This window comes from Danio aesculapii, chromosome 2, assembly GCF_903798145.1.
Source record: "Danio aesculapii chromosome 2, fDanAes4.1, whole genome shotgun sequence".
Taxonomy (NCBI): Eukaryota; Metazoa; Chordata; class Actinopteri; order Cypriniformes; family Danionidae; genus Danio; species Danio aesculapii.
In genome coordinates, this window is record NC_079436.1 from 59,570,093 (window position 1) to 59,587,592 (window position 17,500).

At 41.1% G+C, this 17,500-nt stretch overlaps 1 protein-coding gene across 1 annotated transcript in view; it reads left to right on the top strand.

The window, feature by feature from the left end:
- Positions 1 to 17,500, top strand: part of LOC130238949 (receptor-type tyrosine-protein phosphatase mu-like) — a 183,073-nt gene that overhangs the window by 150,634 nt on the left and 14,939 nt on the right. Inside the window, exons 22-26 of the mRNA XM_056470069.1 lie at positions 2,191 to 2,307; positions 5,651 to 5,805; positions 6,797 to 6,932; positions 14,963 to 15,112; positions 15,868 to 16,041. Of these exons, the coding sequence (XP_056326044.1) occupies positions 2,191 to 2,307; positions 5,651 to 5,805; positions 6,797 to 6,932; positions 14,963 to 15,112; positions 15,868 to 16,041 (732 nt within the window). The remainder of the gene's footprint in view (positions 1 to 2,190; positions 2,308 to 5,650; positions 5,806 to 6,796; positions 6,933 to 14,962; positions 15,113 to 15,867; positions 16,042 to 17,500) is intronic.

Sequence of the window (17,500 nt, forward strand, 5' to 3'; positions counted from 1 at the left end):
TCTAACCTGCCTACTGGGTAAGTTTTGTTGTTGTGTTACAATAGCAACAACAGAATGACCACAACAGTTTCAATTAATTTAGTTGTTGTGTTACCATAGCAACTATACAATTACGACAACTGATCAATTACTTTTGTTGTTGTGTTACTATAGCAACTGTTGAATTACCATAACAGATCAGTTACTTTAGTTGTTGTGTTACCATAGCAACTATAGAATTACCACAGCAGATTAATTACTTTAGTTGTTGTGTTACCATAGCAACTAAAGAATTACCTCAGCAGGTCAATTAATTTAGTTGTTGTTACCTTAGCAACAATAGAATTACCACAGCATATCAATTATTTTCGTTGTTGTGTTACCATAGCAACCATAGAATTACCACAACAGATCAGTTATGTTTGTTCTCTTGTTACCATAGCAACTAAAGAATTACAACAACAGATTGATTACTTTAGTTGTTGTGTTACCATAACAACAATAGAATTACCACAACATATCAATTATTTTCGTTGTTGTGTTACCATAGCAACAATAGAAATATCACAACAGATCAATTACTTTATTTGTTGTGTTACCATTGCAACAATAGAATTACCACAGCATATCTATTATTTTCGTTGTTGTGTTACCATAGCAACTAAAGAATTACCACAACAGATCAATTACTTTAGTTGTTGTGTTACCATAGCAACAATAAAGAATTACTACAACAGATCAGTTACTTTTGTTGTCATGTTACCATAGCAAATAAAGAATTACTACAACAAATCGATTACTTTTGTTGTTGTGTTACCATAGCAACTATAGAATTACCGCAACAGATCAGTTACTTTAGTTGTCGTGTTACCATAGCAACTAAATATTTACTACAACAAATCGATTACTTTAGTTGTTGTGTTACCATAGCAACTATAGAATTGCCACAACAGATCAGTTACTTTTGATTTCGTGTTACCATAGCAAGTAAAGTATTACCACAACAGATTGATTACTTTAGTCGTTGTGTTACCATAGCAACAGTAGAATTACCACTGCAGATAATTTTTTGTTGTTGTGTTACCATAGCAACAATAGAATTACCACAACCAATCAATTACTTATTTGTTGTGTTGCCATAGCCACAATGAAATTACCACAGCAGATCAATTATTTTTGTTGTTGTGCTACCATAGCAACAATAGAACTACCACAACAGATCAATTTCTTTTGTTGTCATCTTACCATAGCAACTAAAGAATTACAACATCAGAATGACTGCTATAGTTGTCATCTTACCATAGCAACAATAGAACTACCACAACAGATCAATTACTATAGTTGTTGTGTTACCACAGCAACTACAATATTACCACAACAGATCATTTCTGTTGTATCACCATAGCAGCTGTAGAATGGTATGATTCAAAAACTCTGCAGCGTTTACTATAAATTACCAAAGTATGATTTTTCACGAGGTTATTGATCTACATTTACCTGTGGTCACTGTGGTTATATGGTTTCTATGGTTACGGCTGTTGTAAACGTCCTGAGATAAACGACTTCTCCACAGTCACGTTCAGCTGCTTACAGTTTGAGACATCTAATCAACAGGAGCTAACTCGGCGATTCCATCATTTTCTCGTCTGCAGCATATCGATCTGAATCTGGATCAATACGTGTGTTAATCAGCAGCGAGTGGCCTCACACCTCTGCTTAAGGCTTAATTTCATGTGATCAGGTGACATTTGAAACTGAGCATCACTGTTTCAGATTAAAGGTCAGACATGACAGACTTTGACAGACACGTCAGATCCTGAGTTTCTGATGCTCCAGTGTAACTCTCATCCCTGAGTTGTGGCTAGATTTCAAGCATTCTCCAATCATTTCTTCTAAACTGCAGGGATATACAATAAATGTAAAATTCACAGTCAATTGAATCCATTATTAATGTGAAATTATGCAAAATGCTATGAATGCTATGTTATGAATTATTGTTTAACTTATTGCTCACCTTCTTAAGCGAGAAGAGTTGACATTTTCTCCACATAGTGTGTGTAAAACACCCTGTTTGATGCATTGTCATCATATTATTGTAATTAATTAGTATTGGAAAGTGAACTGACTGAAATATGACAGTAACAGAGTTGACACCAGCGCCCCCATGTCTGATCTCTGATCTCCAGTTGTGTTTGTGTGTGTTTTTCTTAGGTGAAGTGCTGCAAATACTGGCCGGACGACACTGAGATCTACAGAGACATCAAGGTGACGCTGATCGAAACGCAGCTTCTGTCTGAATACGTCATCAGGACGTTTGCGGTGGAGAAGGTGAGGAAACTGGACAATATATTGCACAAAACATTTTGCCTAAATGGCAGTAAACATTATTAGCTCAGAGCTCCTCTTGAAGCTGTTCACAAAGCCGCTGAGATGAATTAACTGAGGATTACAGGGTAAACGGCCGGCCGGAAGTGCCATATGCACATCAATATAGCAGCATTGTTTATATTAATAATTCATCATTTTACAGTTCTGTGACGGTTGGGTTTGGAGTTAAAAATCACAAATTATTGGGTAATTTAATAGATAGCATGAATAATACTCGGTACAACTATTGTTTTTACATTACTGTGATGTAGTGAACCCAGAGTGGGCCCACTAGGAGGAGTGGGAGGCCTTAATACCACAATAAACCCAAAACAAAACAAAAAAAACCAATGGCAAAAATCCAAAACACAATGGCCTGACCCGGAAGTGTAAAAAAAAGGTGGTATTTATTTACAACGATGTGGAGGATATGTCCAGTGCAAAATATATACAGTGTCCATAAAAAGTCCAAAAATATATATACAAAAATACAAAGTATCAAATCAACAAATTAAATATAAAGACGAATATATATAACACAAAAACAAACCAAAGAAGAAAAAAAACAATCAAACGTAACCACTGTATACCAGTATCCACTCACTCAGAGAATATGCTCACGGCTCTGCCACAGCACGCTCGCTAGCCAGGTAAACTGACCCTGAGCTGGAGTCTGGCGTCCTTCTTTATACCCCAGACTCCGCCCATCGATTGGCATAAGCCATTCAGGTATGTACTTAAATTATATCTCCCTTTAACTTTGCCTTAAATGGTATGTCTTTAAACATGAAGCATTGTCTGCTTAACAGACAAATAACACATAAAACATTTACCACATACAACCCTTAGCAGCTCTCCTCCTGTAAAACAGGACAAACAACAACGCTGGTTGTACCCACATAAACACAAATGGTACGGTCGGACTTTCAGCGCGCAAACTCCCAAGGCGCGGCTTCTGATGTCATAAGCGCGCGCCCTTCCTTCACTCAGGTTCGCCGGTCTCGCGCTGAAGTCCGAACCCTCCTAACAAACAGACAACAAACAGACAAACGAAAACCCGCAGACAGTACTGTACTGTTTAGGGTTGGAGTAGGGGTAGACGTTAATAAAATATTGAATAAATAATATAATTCTTATTTACTTCCGGCCACAACCATATCCGATCTACCAACAACTGGATTAGAGTCATGTCTTAAAGGAGCAATTGACCCAAAGATTAAACCTTACTCACTATTTGCTGTCCCTCTGGTGGTTCCACACCGGTTTGAGTTTTCTTTCTGCTGTTGAACACTAAAGAAAATTCAGAATATCTTCTTTTGTATTCAACAGAAGAAAGAAACTTAATAATAGAGGTTTGAAGCAAGTGAAGGGTGAATAAATGACAACATGTTGTCAGTATGAGTGAACTGTGCCTTTAAGCTGAGAGTGTGGGTGGGGCTGAGCTTGTTGCTATGGGTGATGTCATCAGGGTCAGTAACGTTGCACACAGTGGCTGCGTCTGAAATCACCTACTGCTCAGCAGGTACTGCATTTGAACTTAAACGTGCTACTCGGCTGTTAGAAAAGTGCCGTCTATACAGTACGAATGTGAGTATGAATGAATGGAATCGGTTGTAGCTAGATCTGATATGGTGGCGGCCAGAATTAAACGAATTTATTTACATTATTTATTACATTTCCTATTTATATATGTATTTTATTAACAGCTACCCCTACTCCAACCCTAAACCCAACCGTCACAGTAATGTAAAAACAGTAGGTGTATTAATAATAAGAGTATTATTTATGCTGTCTATTAAATTACCCAATAAATAGTATTTTTTTAAAGCCCAACCCTAAACCCAACTGTCACAGTGATGTAAAAATATTCATTATTGTTATACAGCATCATAAAAAATGCTGCTTTATTGATCGCCGGCAGCCAGCTCTCTGTAACTCTCACATGGTCCCCCAATGAAGCTAAGCAGGGCTACACCCGGTCAGTATCTGGATGGGACACCACATGGGAAAGCTATTGCTGCTGGAAGTGGAGTTAGTGAGGCCAGTAGGGGGCACTGTGTGGGTTTGAGTCCTAATGCCTTCACTATACTGTCAGTGAACGCCGTCTTTCAGATGAGACGTTAAACTGAGGTCCTGACTCTCTGTGCTCATTAATAATCCCAGGATGTCCTTGGTAAAAGAGTAGGGGTTTAACCCCAGGCCAAATCTGCCCACTGGCCTCTGTCCATCATGACCATCCCCATATAATAACTGGCTTCATCAGTCTGTCTCCTCTCCACCAATCAGCTGGTGTGTGGTGTGCGGTCTGGCCCAATATGACTGCAGTCACATCATCCAGGTGGATGCTGCACACTGGTGCTGGATGAGGAGATTTCCCCCATGTGTAAAGCACTTTGAGTGTTCAGAAGTGCTATATAAATGTCAGGAATTATTATTATTATGTGCATGTAGCTGGAAAGCCTATCTAGACTTTACCATGGAACTCGGAACATACTGCATCCGCCATTTGGTCATGATCAACACAACAGTTGCATCACTTCACTCTCATTCACGAAATCTCTGGCAGTGCATCATGGGATAGCGTAGCATGCATTGGACGCATACTTCAGAATCTCGCCAGATGTAGTAAATCATCCGGGTACTTCTTGTATACTGTTTTCTCAATTCTATATATTCAGACACACTACTCATACTGTTTTTAGCATACTATATAGTATGGAAGTATACGATTTCGGACACAGCCAGAGATTGGCTGATGGTCAGGGGTGGAAGTCTCTGTTAGAGGTTTAATTATAGAAACTCTGTAGAGAGCAGCATTACAGTATGCGGTCATATTCAAATGAAGGTATTGGCATATTCAGAAAAGTTTAACTAAATAGAAATGTCCACTCTACAGAAATCTCCTGATGTAAACAGAACAAGCTGATCATATTGGGCTCGTTCTGTGATGCGGATGTGCGCTTGTTTTTGTGAGGATTCACAACTCCTGATTCAGTTTCCTATGGGAGAATGGCTAGAAATAATAAACAGCAGTTTTTATAGAAGTGAATGAGAGCGGAAGTCTCCAAGCAAGAAGATTCCAATGGCTGCGGCCGCTCGTACCTGAAGAACACGCTCAGTAAACTCCTACTGCAACTGTATTTCAGCTGAGACGAATCGACACGTAATTTAAATGTTTTGTTTGCCTTTCATCTTTTGGTGTCTATGTGAGAATAATGAATGTGTGTGTGTGTGTGTGTGTGTGTGTGTGTGTGTGTGTGTGTGTGTGTGTGTGTGCGTGTGTGTGTGTGTGTGTGTTGTGCAGAGAGGAGCTCATGAGATCCGTGAGATCAGTCAGTTCCACTTCACGGGCTGGCCGGATCACGGTGTGCCGTATCACGCCACGGGTCTGCTGGGCTTCGTGCGGCGCGTCAAAGCCAAAACACACACCAACGCCGGACCCATCGCCGTCCACTGCAGGTACAGGAGCACAGCCAGCACTGACACACCACCAATCACAAACACTGAGCATCTGTGCGCTACAAGAGTTTTGATTGGTTGATTCATCATGTGGGGGCGGAGCAAATGGACTGCTTTATTACAACTTTTTCTAATAGTGATTAATTTTGATTGGTCGGTTGATGGTGCAGGGGCGGAGCAAATGGGCTGGTTCATTATAATTTTTTTCTAGTATTGATTTGTTTTGATTGGTCATTTGATAGTGTGGGGGCGGAGCAAACGAGATGCTTCATTATAATTTTTTTTCTATTATTGATTTGATTGGTCGATTAATAGTGTGGGGGCGGAGCAAATTGGTTGCTTCATTATAATTTTTTTCTAGTATTGATTTGTTTTAATTGGTTGGTTGATGGTGTGGGGGCGGAGCAAATGGGCTGCTTCATTATAATTTTTTTCTAGTATTGATTTGTTTTGATTGGTCATTTGATAGTGTGGGGGCGGAGGAAAATGTGCTGCTTTATTATAATTTTTTCTAATATTGATTTATTTAGACTGGTCGATTAATGGTGTGGGGGTGGAGCAAATGGGCTGCTTCATTATAATTTTTTTTTAATATTGATTTGATTGGTCGATTAATAGTGTGGGGGCGGAGCAAATGGGCTGCTTTATTATAATTTATTTTCTAATATTGATTTGATTGGTCGATTAATGGTGTGGGGGCGGAGCAAATGAGCTGCTCCATTATAATTTTTTTCTAGTATTGATTTGATTGGTCAATTAATGGTGTGGGGGCGGAGCAAATGAGCTGCTTCATTGTATATTTTTTATAGATTTGATTTACTTTAATTGGTTGATTGATAGTGTGAGGGTGGGGCTAATGGGCTGCTTCATTATAATTTATTCCATGTTGTGATTTTTTTGTTTTGGTTGATGTGGGTGGTGGGCTGATACACTAGGATTTATTTTTCATATAGTTATGTAATTAATCTGTGTTTTGATTGGCTGTTGACAGTGCGGGGGCAGGGCGAACAGGCTGCTTCATCGTGATTGACATCATGTTGGACATGGCGGAGCGGGAGGGTGTGGTCGACATCTACAACTGTGTGCGGGAGCTGCGGTCGCGCCGTGTCAACATGGTCCAGACCGAGGTACTGCACACCACATTAAAAGGAATATATCACAAAATTGTCTATCAAACTATCTTAAAATCCCAATGAACATTAGATTTTCATAATGTGACGTAGTTCCCAGAGAAACAGAATATTAAATGACAAAGTAGGCGTGGCTTGTTTTTTCTACTGCGAGCTGATTGGATGTAATGAAGTAAGCGTTTCGTTCAGAAAGATGGGGTATAGGGGAGTTATTTACAGACTCCTCCTGCTCACCATTACTGTTTGTTGTCAAAACTGACAGCTGCAGGGGCGTGGTTAGGATGTTAGCCACACCCATTTCCTAAGATATACATAATCTGACAATTTAACTGAAAAAAACAGCAAGTGTATTTGCAGATTTCAATTAAAGATTAGAATGGCAGACTATTTTGTTCTTACTGACATGCACAGATGAATTGTTCAGCAACGTGAGCTAATAAAATCAATAGGGTTAGTTTTGATTTCATGGGGACTATAAGAATGTATTCAAAGTACACATTTACATGCACCTTTTATTGCATTTCATTTAGTTTCAATCTCTATAGGCAGTGGCTTAGAGTCAGAAATCTTCTCTTCAGCAGCACTTATTGTGCATATTATAAACTTCACACGTTTATTCCAATGTAATACACACACCATACTTAATACATTTATTTCTGTCTATATTCGGATGGCACACACCACTTCACAGATTTATTCCTATCCATGAAGACTTTTTTCATTTATCAGTGGCCTGATTTATATGACATTTAACTTTTAAAACATATGAATGATATGTCATGTCTGTTAACAGCATTCTCAGATGCCTAATGCAGGCTACAAACCAATGTCAACAAAGTCAGGGGATTTTAAAGCATTAAACCTGACTCTTCTGAATGCAAATGAGTCTGTTTACTTAGATAATGTCTCATTTACATATGTAAACATAACATTTAAGGAATCCTGTGATGCGTGAGATCATGGCATTTTAGTAACGTTGCTGATGTCGGTAAGTTTTACTCTGGTTTGTGTAACAGAGAGAGAAACGGGCTCAAATGCACAGAGTTTATAATGACAGAAGAGCGTTTGTTAAATCGAAGTAAATGCACTTGCAAAAGTACCACGCCACTGCTAGTTTAGCCTATTAGCATCTCATAAACACTCACACACTTGAGTTTAGGAGTCGATCAGCCGGCGGCGCCACAATGTGCAGGTGCTTATAAGAGCCGTAAATGTGCTGGAGTTACGAAAGCAGATTATTGCGCTTGGTTTTTACAGCTCCTGACGGGTTTATGCAGAATCTCCAGCGTTTGAGCACACACCATCTGGAGCTCCGTGCTCAGCATTTCACTGTAATTCGGGCATCATTGTGTTTAATGGGCACATGTTTCATAGATGACGTCCAGAGGCGGATCTAGAACATTATTTATGGGGTGGCATGAAAATTATGACACTGAAGCAAGCATCACTGCATGGCTTTTGTGGATTTATTGAATGCTCTACATATGAAGAGTTCAGATGAAAGAAAATAGCTTTAAATTTCTGAAATCTTCTTCTAAAATAAGCCTTTTTCTCAGCATCCTGTGGATATGTTCAGTGTTTACACATTGAAGGCAATGAAAGGAACTTATTCTTTGCCATAAATGTGAAATTACTGAACCTACAAAGCAGTAATGTGTCTGCACTACAATAAATAGAACACACTCAAAATTACCTTTCAGAATAATGAAAACTCAGATGAGAGGAGATGATGATATAAATAAATAAAATATGAAAATTATGAAATAATCATTCATTCATATTTCCTTTGGCTTAGTCCCTTATTTATCACTGCCAAACTTATCCAGCATATGTGTTACGCATTGGATGCCCTTCCAGAGTTGACGAGAACGAAGTTGACGATAACCGAGTTGACGGTAACAGAGATAAAGATAACAAGTTGGAGATAACAGAGTTGACGATAACGGAGTTGACGTAACGGAGTTGACGTAACGGAGTTGACGTAACAGAGTTGACGTAACGGAGTTGACGTAACAGAGTTGACGGTAACAGAGTTGACAGTAACAGAGTTGACGATAACAGAGTTGAAGATAACAGAGTTAACAGTAACAGAGTTGACGATAACAGAGTTGACAATAACAGAGTTGACGGTAATAGAGTTGACGGTAACCGAGTTGACGGTAACAGAGCTGATGATAACAGAGTTGACGATAACAGGGTTAATGATAACGTAGTTGACGGTAACAGAGTTGACGAATGACAAAGTTGACAAAGCAAAGTTGACATTGACAGAGTTGACGAGTAACAGGGCTCATGATAACAAAGTTGACAATAACAGAATTGATGATATTGGAGTTTGTGATAACAGTGTTGACGATAACAGAGTTGACGATAACAGAGTTGACGATAACAGAGTTGACGATAACAGAGTTGACGGTAACAGAGTTGACGATAACAGAGTTGACGGTAACAGAGTTGACGATAACAGAGTTGACGGTAACAGAGTTGACGGTAACAGAGTTGACGATAACAGAGTTGACGATAACAGAGTTGAAGGTAACAGAGTTGACGGTAACAGAGTTGACGGTAACAGAGTTGACGATAACAGAGTTGACGATAACAGAGTTGAAGGTAACAGAGTTGAGGATAACAGAGATGATGATAACAGAGTTGACGATAACAGAGTTGATCGTAACAGAGTTGACGGTAACAGAGTTGATCGTAACAGAGTTGACGATAACAGAGTTGATCGTAACAGAGTTGACGGTAACAGAGTTGACGATAACAGAGTTGACGATAACAGAGTTGAAGATAACAGAGTTGAAGATAACAGAGTTGACGATAACAGAGTTGAGGATAACAAAGTTGACGATAACAGAGTTGACGATAACAGAGTTGATGATAACAGAGTTGACGATAAACGAGTTGACGGTAACAGAGTTGACGGTAACAGAGTTGACGATAACAGAGTTGACGATAACATAGTTGACGATAAACGAGTTGACGGTAACAGAGTTGACGATAACAGAGTTGAAGATAACAGAGTTGACAGTAACAGAGTTGACGATAACAGAGTTGAAGATAACAGAGTTGACGATAACGGAGTTGACGGTAACGGAGTTGACGATAACAGAGTTGACGGTAACAGAGTTGACGATAACAGAGTTGACGGTAACGGAGTTGACGGTAACCGAGTTGACGGTCACAGAGCTGACGGTCACAGAGCTGACGGTCACAGAGCTGACGATAACAGAGTTGACGATAACAGAGTTGACGGTAACAGAGTTGACGGTAACAGAGTTGACGATTACAGAGTTGAAGATAACAGAGTTGACGATAACAGAGATGACGATAACAGAGTTGACGATAACAGAGTTGGCGGTAACAGAGTTGGCGGTAACAGAGTTGACGATAACAGAGTTGATCGTAACAGAGTTGACGGTAACAGAGTTGACGATAACGGAGTTGACGGTAACGGAGTTGACGATAACAGAGTTGACGGTAACAGAGTTGACGATAACAGAGTTGACGATAACAGAGTTGACGGTAACGGAGTTGACGGTAACCGAGTTGACGGTCACAGAGCTGACGGTCACAGAGCTGACGGTCACAGAGCTGACGATAACAGAGTTGACGATAACAGAGTTGACGGTAACATAGTTGACGGTAACAGAGTTGACGGTAACAGAGTTGACGATAACAGAGTTGACGATAACAGAGTTGACGATAACAGAGATGACGATAACAGAGTTGACGATAACAGAGTTGGCGGTAACAGAGTTGGCGGTAACAGAGTTGACGATAACAGAGTTGATCGTAACAGAGTTGACGGTAACAGAGTTGACGGTAACAGAGTTGACGATAACAGAGTTGACGATAACAGAGTTGACGATAACAGAGTTGATCGTAACAGAGTTGACGGTAACAGAGTTGACGGTAACAGAGTTGACGGTAACAGAGTTGACGATAACAGAGTTGACGATAACAGAGTTGAAGATAACAGAGTTGACGATAACAGAGTTGACGATAACAGAGTTGACGATAACAGTGTTGACGATAACAGAGTTGACGATAACAGAGTTGACGATAACAGTGTTGACGATAACAGAGTTGACGATAACGAGTTGACGGTAACAGAGTTGACGGTAACAGAGTTGACGATAACAGAGTTGACAATAACAGAGTTGTCGATAACAGTTTGCTGTAACCGACTCATCGTTAACCAGGTTGATGGTAACCGATGGTAACCAAGTCAACATTAACAGAGTCATAACAGAGTTGACATTTTGCAGCATGATGTGCTTTAATTCAAGTTGCTAACCTCAAACCAGAAACCTCATGACATTTCTAAAACACAATTTTACGCATTGTCATCATTTTATTGATTTTAAAAAGTAAATGAGAAATTCATCAAATTATTGCAGTAAATATACTTGACAATTCCAACAATCTGGTCGAGAAAACCGATCTCAGTGCGCCACCCCAGTAGATTTGCTCCTGATGACGTCTAGACTGGTATTTGAGAAGGTTTGCTCCTTAAGTTCAGTGACCTTCAGATGTGTGTGTGTGTGTCTGTGTGTGTGTGTGTGTGTGTGTGTGTGTGTGTGTGTGTGTGTGTGTGTGTGTGTGTTTAGCTCGTAGGTATTTTGGCACGCGTTCACACCCTCCAGCCGCTTGTTACCTTTTTACACGCATTTGTGAGCCGTCACCGATGATGTGCGGCGACAGACTCATTTGTGTGGCGTCTCATTAGGGCTGATTGCATCATTTTTAGGCTGGGTTCGCATGCGACACTGAAAGGTCAGAGGTCACAGCAGATGCCTAATCAGAGACGCATGAACCCGTCCTCAAGACTGACAGGCCAAGATGGTTTGTAAATGTCACTTCAGCAGTGATTTCCATCAAGCGTCCGCCGCGTCAGCATCCACCACACACTCCTCCAGTCATTTCAGTATTGAGACGATTCGCCGACGCGCTCCGACGAGCCGCCGCTAATAAAGTTTGATGTTGGTTCTGTTTTACGCCGTCAAAATCTCTGGTGAAACAAATGAGTGCAATCACAGTGGCATCTGCATTTTCAACGCTGACAAATCCCATGAATACAAAACAGATGAAGGAAAAAGAGTGGGGGAAACCAAACAGAACACAACTATATTTGAGCAGGAATAATAAATACACACGTTTTAGGCTTTTAAAGAGTGTTCATCGAGCCTCCATTTCAACACTTTAAGGATTCATTAGTATTAATATTAAATATAGCTCATCTTAATCTGGGAGATCATATAGAAACAGTTGTCAGAAATTAGAACAATATTTCATAAATTTACTGTATATTTATGATTAAATAAGTGGCTCCGATTTAACAAGACAAGTGTAAAAGTTTGTGTCATTTAACGTATTTCTTTTTGACTTAGTCCCTTTATTCATCAGGGGTCACCACAGCGGAATGAATCGCCAACTATTCCAGCATATGTTTTACACAGCGGATGCCCTTCCACCTGCAACCCAGTACTGGGAAACACTCATACACACTCATTCTCTCACACACACTCATACACTACGGCCAATTGAGTTCATCAGTTCCCCTATAGCGCATGTGTTTGGACTGTGGGGGAAACCCACGCCAACACAGGGAGAACATGCTAACTCCACATAGAAATGCCAACTGACCCAGCCGGGACTCGAACCAGCGCTATCGAATCGCTACCCACTGCGCCACTGCATGAACAAACAATATACAATGCAGTATTTATCAATGTTTGCTAACATTACCTAGCATGCATTTTAATTTTATTATGCATTAGTAAATGTTGAATAAACAATACTTGTTACAGATTAATAATTGTACATTTATTAATCATTGTTCATCCAGCATTTACTAATGTATTATTAAAATTTAAAGAGAAGGGTCAGCCAAGCAAATGTCAACACAGGGGCAAACAGATGCATACGGGCAATCCAGAGCCGTAGTCAAATATCAGGCGGAAGGCAGGCACAAGACAACGTAAAACAAACAAAACAAAGCAAGGTTCAAACACGGAAGGCAAGGAAAACGTGTGGTAAATGTTACAATACAACTCACAAGACTCAGCAAAGTGTGTGTGTGCTGTTTAAATTGTCCTGTAATCAGTCCATAAGCAGCTTCAGTTGTGAGTGATTGCAATCAGTGGAATCTGGAACAGGTGCGTGTGAGCGGTGCATGACTGGAACTTGTAGTCCATGTAATGGCGAATTTGTAGTCCGTTGTGATCGGCGTGTTTACCACAAGTGTGTCTCACGCCTTATTTTGAGTCAAGGTCCCGGCTGTTAGATCGCCCTCTGGGGGCTGGCTGCAGATAAGTCATAAAGCCCGCCTCCTCCGTGTTAATGACCGAGACTTGAGCCCAAATTAAAAAATTAATCACACTTGCACAAAATATCCCGACAGATAGTTTTGGTCAATTAAGGCACTGGTTATCCGCTGATATGGGCTCAGATCTTCATTTTTGTAAGCAGTGTGTTTTTAGCCAGTAATTTAATGCTATAGAAACAGGGTGTGTCCTCGTGATTGACAGCTGTGATTGACAGTTTCTCAAAGCAGACCGTCAGAGCTTCAGGAGGAGACTGAAGTGTCATTATTCCATTTCTGTGTTGTTTTACCATGATGAGTTCAGCAGTAAACTACACTGTCTGACACTCAGGGTCTGGTGTGTATTCGGTAAGGTCAGGGCTTTATCAGGCTTTATCATTAGTTTGCTAATACACACCTAGCCATGACAGGGGGAAAATACAGGTGATCATTATCTAGCAGTAATTCTCTTTATAGGTCTGAATAATAATTAGGAAGACAAAACTAATGTTAACCGATCTCCACATCGATCTCCTGTAAAGTCATTTGAACTTGATTTAAAGGACGTCTCTGCATTTTGAGTTTCGTTTCAGCATTATGGCGAGATAATCTACTGAATTTGCTGTTTAAAATATGAATGTTCTAGAAAATAAAATCTTATAAATAGAGCTGTGCATATTCTATATTATTATACACCATTTACCATTGACTTTTTATTTGAAAACTCCTAATAAATTCCTCTTTGCCAGATATAATGAAGGCATCAAATAAACCAAATGCAAACGGAGTACAGTGCACAAGCGATGTTCAGCAGCTGATAGACCTCAGTTAATGTATTCATACTGCAAAGTTTATTGTACAAACTGACGAGGATTATTGTCTATAGTGCAGGATGTGTAAATATCCTGTTGATATTTAGCAGTCTTGCTGTATTTATCTTTTAAACGCATGAGTTTTACCACATGGTAAATAGCTATCAATGATGTATATCTGGGGTCCTGTTGATTGCTAATTAAAAGTAAAAGCCTTTCTCAAAATGTGTGTGTTGTTTATATGTGTGTGTTATTTCTACCCCTGTGAAGATAACAAACACCAACAACCTGCTATGAGAGAAATAGCTTACTCTAACTCAGGCTGGAGTGGATGAAAGATCGTTTATTTCTGCAGTCCAGCATTGGTTTTATTGAGTTATAACAGCTTACATCACACAGTTTTTAATAAATCGTGTATTATTGCCTGTTTTTAAATGTAAGGGCTTATATTTATATTAGCGAGCCTTTCTTATAGTGCTGATACCAGCGGAGAAGTGAGAAGTTGAGGGGGCGTGGTTGATTTGACGTACAAGCGTTTGGTTGGAAGCTTGATTCCGTGGCTCCGCCTCTGGCTCCATCTGGTGGTCCTTCTGCACATGCCCAGACTCCAGTTTCAGCAGTGTTTTGCGACAGTTTGTACCCGTCACGAGGCGTTTTGCCTTCAAAGCGTTCAGTGGGTAAAGGCGCTGTTGCAACCTCTGAAACAGAGACTAAGATGAAGGGAACTGATGATGATTGTTATTATTCTTGATTATTGTCAGTATTTAAACAGTTGCTCCTCTTCATTTTCCTGATTAAATACTGAGCTTTATTATGATGATGATGATTATTATATTTTATTATCATGAGTGTTAAACTGCTGTTCTTCTTCATGTTCCTTCTTAAACGCTGGTTAATGTCTTCATCAGGAGCAGTATGTCTTCATCCACGATGCCATTCTGGAGGCGTGTCTCTGCGGCGACACCACCATACCGGCCAATCAGCTTCGCTCCGTTTACTACGACATGAACCGATTGGACCCTCAGACCAACTCCAGTCCAATCAAAGAGGAGTTCAGGGTGAGCTCATCTGCATGTCTTCAGTCCTCCCTCCGCTGTGCTGGTGTATATTCAGCAGAGTGTGTGCTATGATCTGATCTCACTCAGTGCTGTAGTGATTAACAGATGCAGATGTGTGTGTGTGTGTGTGTGTGTGTGTGTGTGTGTGTGCGTGTGTGCGTGTGTGTGTGTGTGTGTGTGTGTGTGTGTGTGTGTGCGTGTGTGTGTGTGTGTGCGTGTGTGTGTGTGTGTGCGTGTGTGTGTGTGTGTGTGCGTGTGTGTGCGTGTGTGTGTGTGTGTATACCTGCGTGTGTGTGTTCGTTTGTGAGTGTGTGTGTATGCGTGCGTGTGTGTGTGTGTGTCTGTAATTCTCTGTGTGTCTGTATTTCTTTGTGTGTGTGTTTGTGTGTGCGCGCGCTCTGTGTGTGTGTGTCTGTAAATTTTGTGTTTGTCGGTATTTCTTTGTGTGTGTGTGTGTGTGTGTGTGTGTGTGTGTCTACGCGTTTGTGTGTGTGTGCGCTCTGTGTGTGTGTCTAATTCTCTGTGTGTCTGTATGTCTTTGTGTGTGTGCGTTTGCGTGTGCGTGTGTGTGTGTGTGTGTGCTTGTGTGTGTGTGTGTGTGTGTGTGTGTGTGTGTGTGTGTGTGTGTGCGTGCGTGCATGCGCGTGTGTGTGTGTGTGTGTGTGTGTGTGTGCGTGTGTGTGTGTGTTTCTGTGAATTTACTGAACAGAAAAACATTCATCTATATACGTGTGTCTGTATATTGTGTGTGTCAGACGCTGAACATGGTGACGCCGACGCTGCGTGTGGAGGACTGCAGCATCGCTCTTCTTCCTCGTAATCATGAGAAGAATCGCTGTATGGATGTTCTTCCTCCTGACCGCTGCCTGCCCTTCCTCATCACCATCGACGGAGAGAGCAGCAACTACATCAACGCTGCACTCATGGATGTACGACTCACACACACACACACACACACACACACGCACACACACACGCACACACACACACACACACACACTGTTTACTCAAGTTACTAAGGAGCAAATGTTCCACTCTATGATGTGATAGTAGGGTAAGCTCCGCCTCCATAGAAGACCGACACCCACTTCTAAAGCCTATTCTGGGATGCAGATTTTTTTTATATACACACTATACACTGCCCTGCCACTTTATTAGGTACACTCACTAGTTCCAGGTTGGACCCCCTTCACCTTCAGATCTGTCTTAATCCTCTGTGTCAGAGACTCAACAAGCTACTGGAAATATTCCTCAGAGATTTTGCTCCATATTGACATGATAGCATCACACAGTTGCTGCAGATTTGTCGGCTGCACATCCATGATGCCAATCTCCCGTTCCACCACATCCCAAAGGTGCTCTATTGGATTAAGCTCTGGTGACTGTGGAGGCCATTTGAGTACAGTGAACTCATCGTCATGTTCAAGAAACCAGTCTGAGATGATTGGTGCTTTATGACATGGTGCGTTATCCTGCTGGAAGTAGCCATCAGAAGATGGAGACACTGTGCTCATAAAGGGATGGACATGGTCAGAACAATACTCAGGTAGGCTGTGGCGTTGACACCATGCTCAACTGGTACTAATGGACCCAAAGAAAATCTCCCCCACACCATTACACCACCACCAGCAGCCTGAACCGCTGATATAAGGCAGGATGGATCCATGCTTTCATGATGTTGAAGCCAAATTCTGACCCTAACATCTGAATGTGTCAGCAGAAATGGAGACTCATCAGACCAGGCAACGTTTCTCCAATCTTCTATTGTCCAGTTTTGGTGAGCCTGTGTGAATTGTAGCCTCAGTTTCCTGTTCTTAGCTGACAGGAGTGGCACCCGGTGTGGTCTTCTGCTGCTGTAGCCCATCCGCCTCAAGGTTGGACGTGTTGTGTGTTCAGAGATGCTCTTCTGCAGACCTCGGTTGTAACGAGTGCTTATTTGAGTTACTGTTGCCTTTCTATCAGCTGGAGCCAGTCTGACCATTCTCCTCTGACCTCTGGCATCAACAAGGCATTTGCGCCCACAGAACTGCCGCTCACTGGAGATTTCCTCTTTGTCGGACCATTCTCTGTAAACCCTAGAGATGGTTGTGCGTGAAAATCCCAGTAGATCAGCAGTTTCTGAAATACTCAGAGCAGCCCGTCTGGCACCAACAACCATGCCACGTTCAAAGTCTCTTAAATCCCCTTTCTTCCCCATTCTGATGCTCGCTTTGACCTGCAGCAGATTGTCTGGACCATGCCTACATGCCTACAGGCATTGAGCTGCTGCCATGTGATTGGCTGATTAGAAATGCATGTTAACGAGTAGTTAGACAGGTGTACCTAATAAAGTGGCCGGTGAGTGTACATACTATACACACATTAACATACACACACCTATTTTAACCA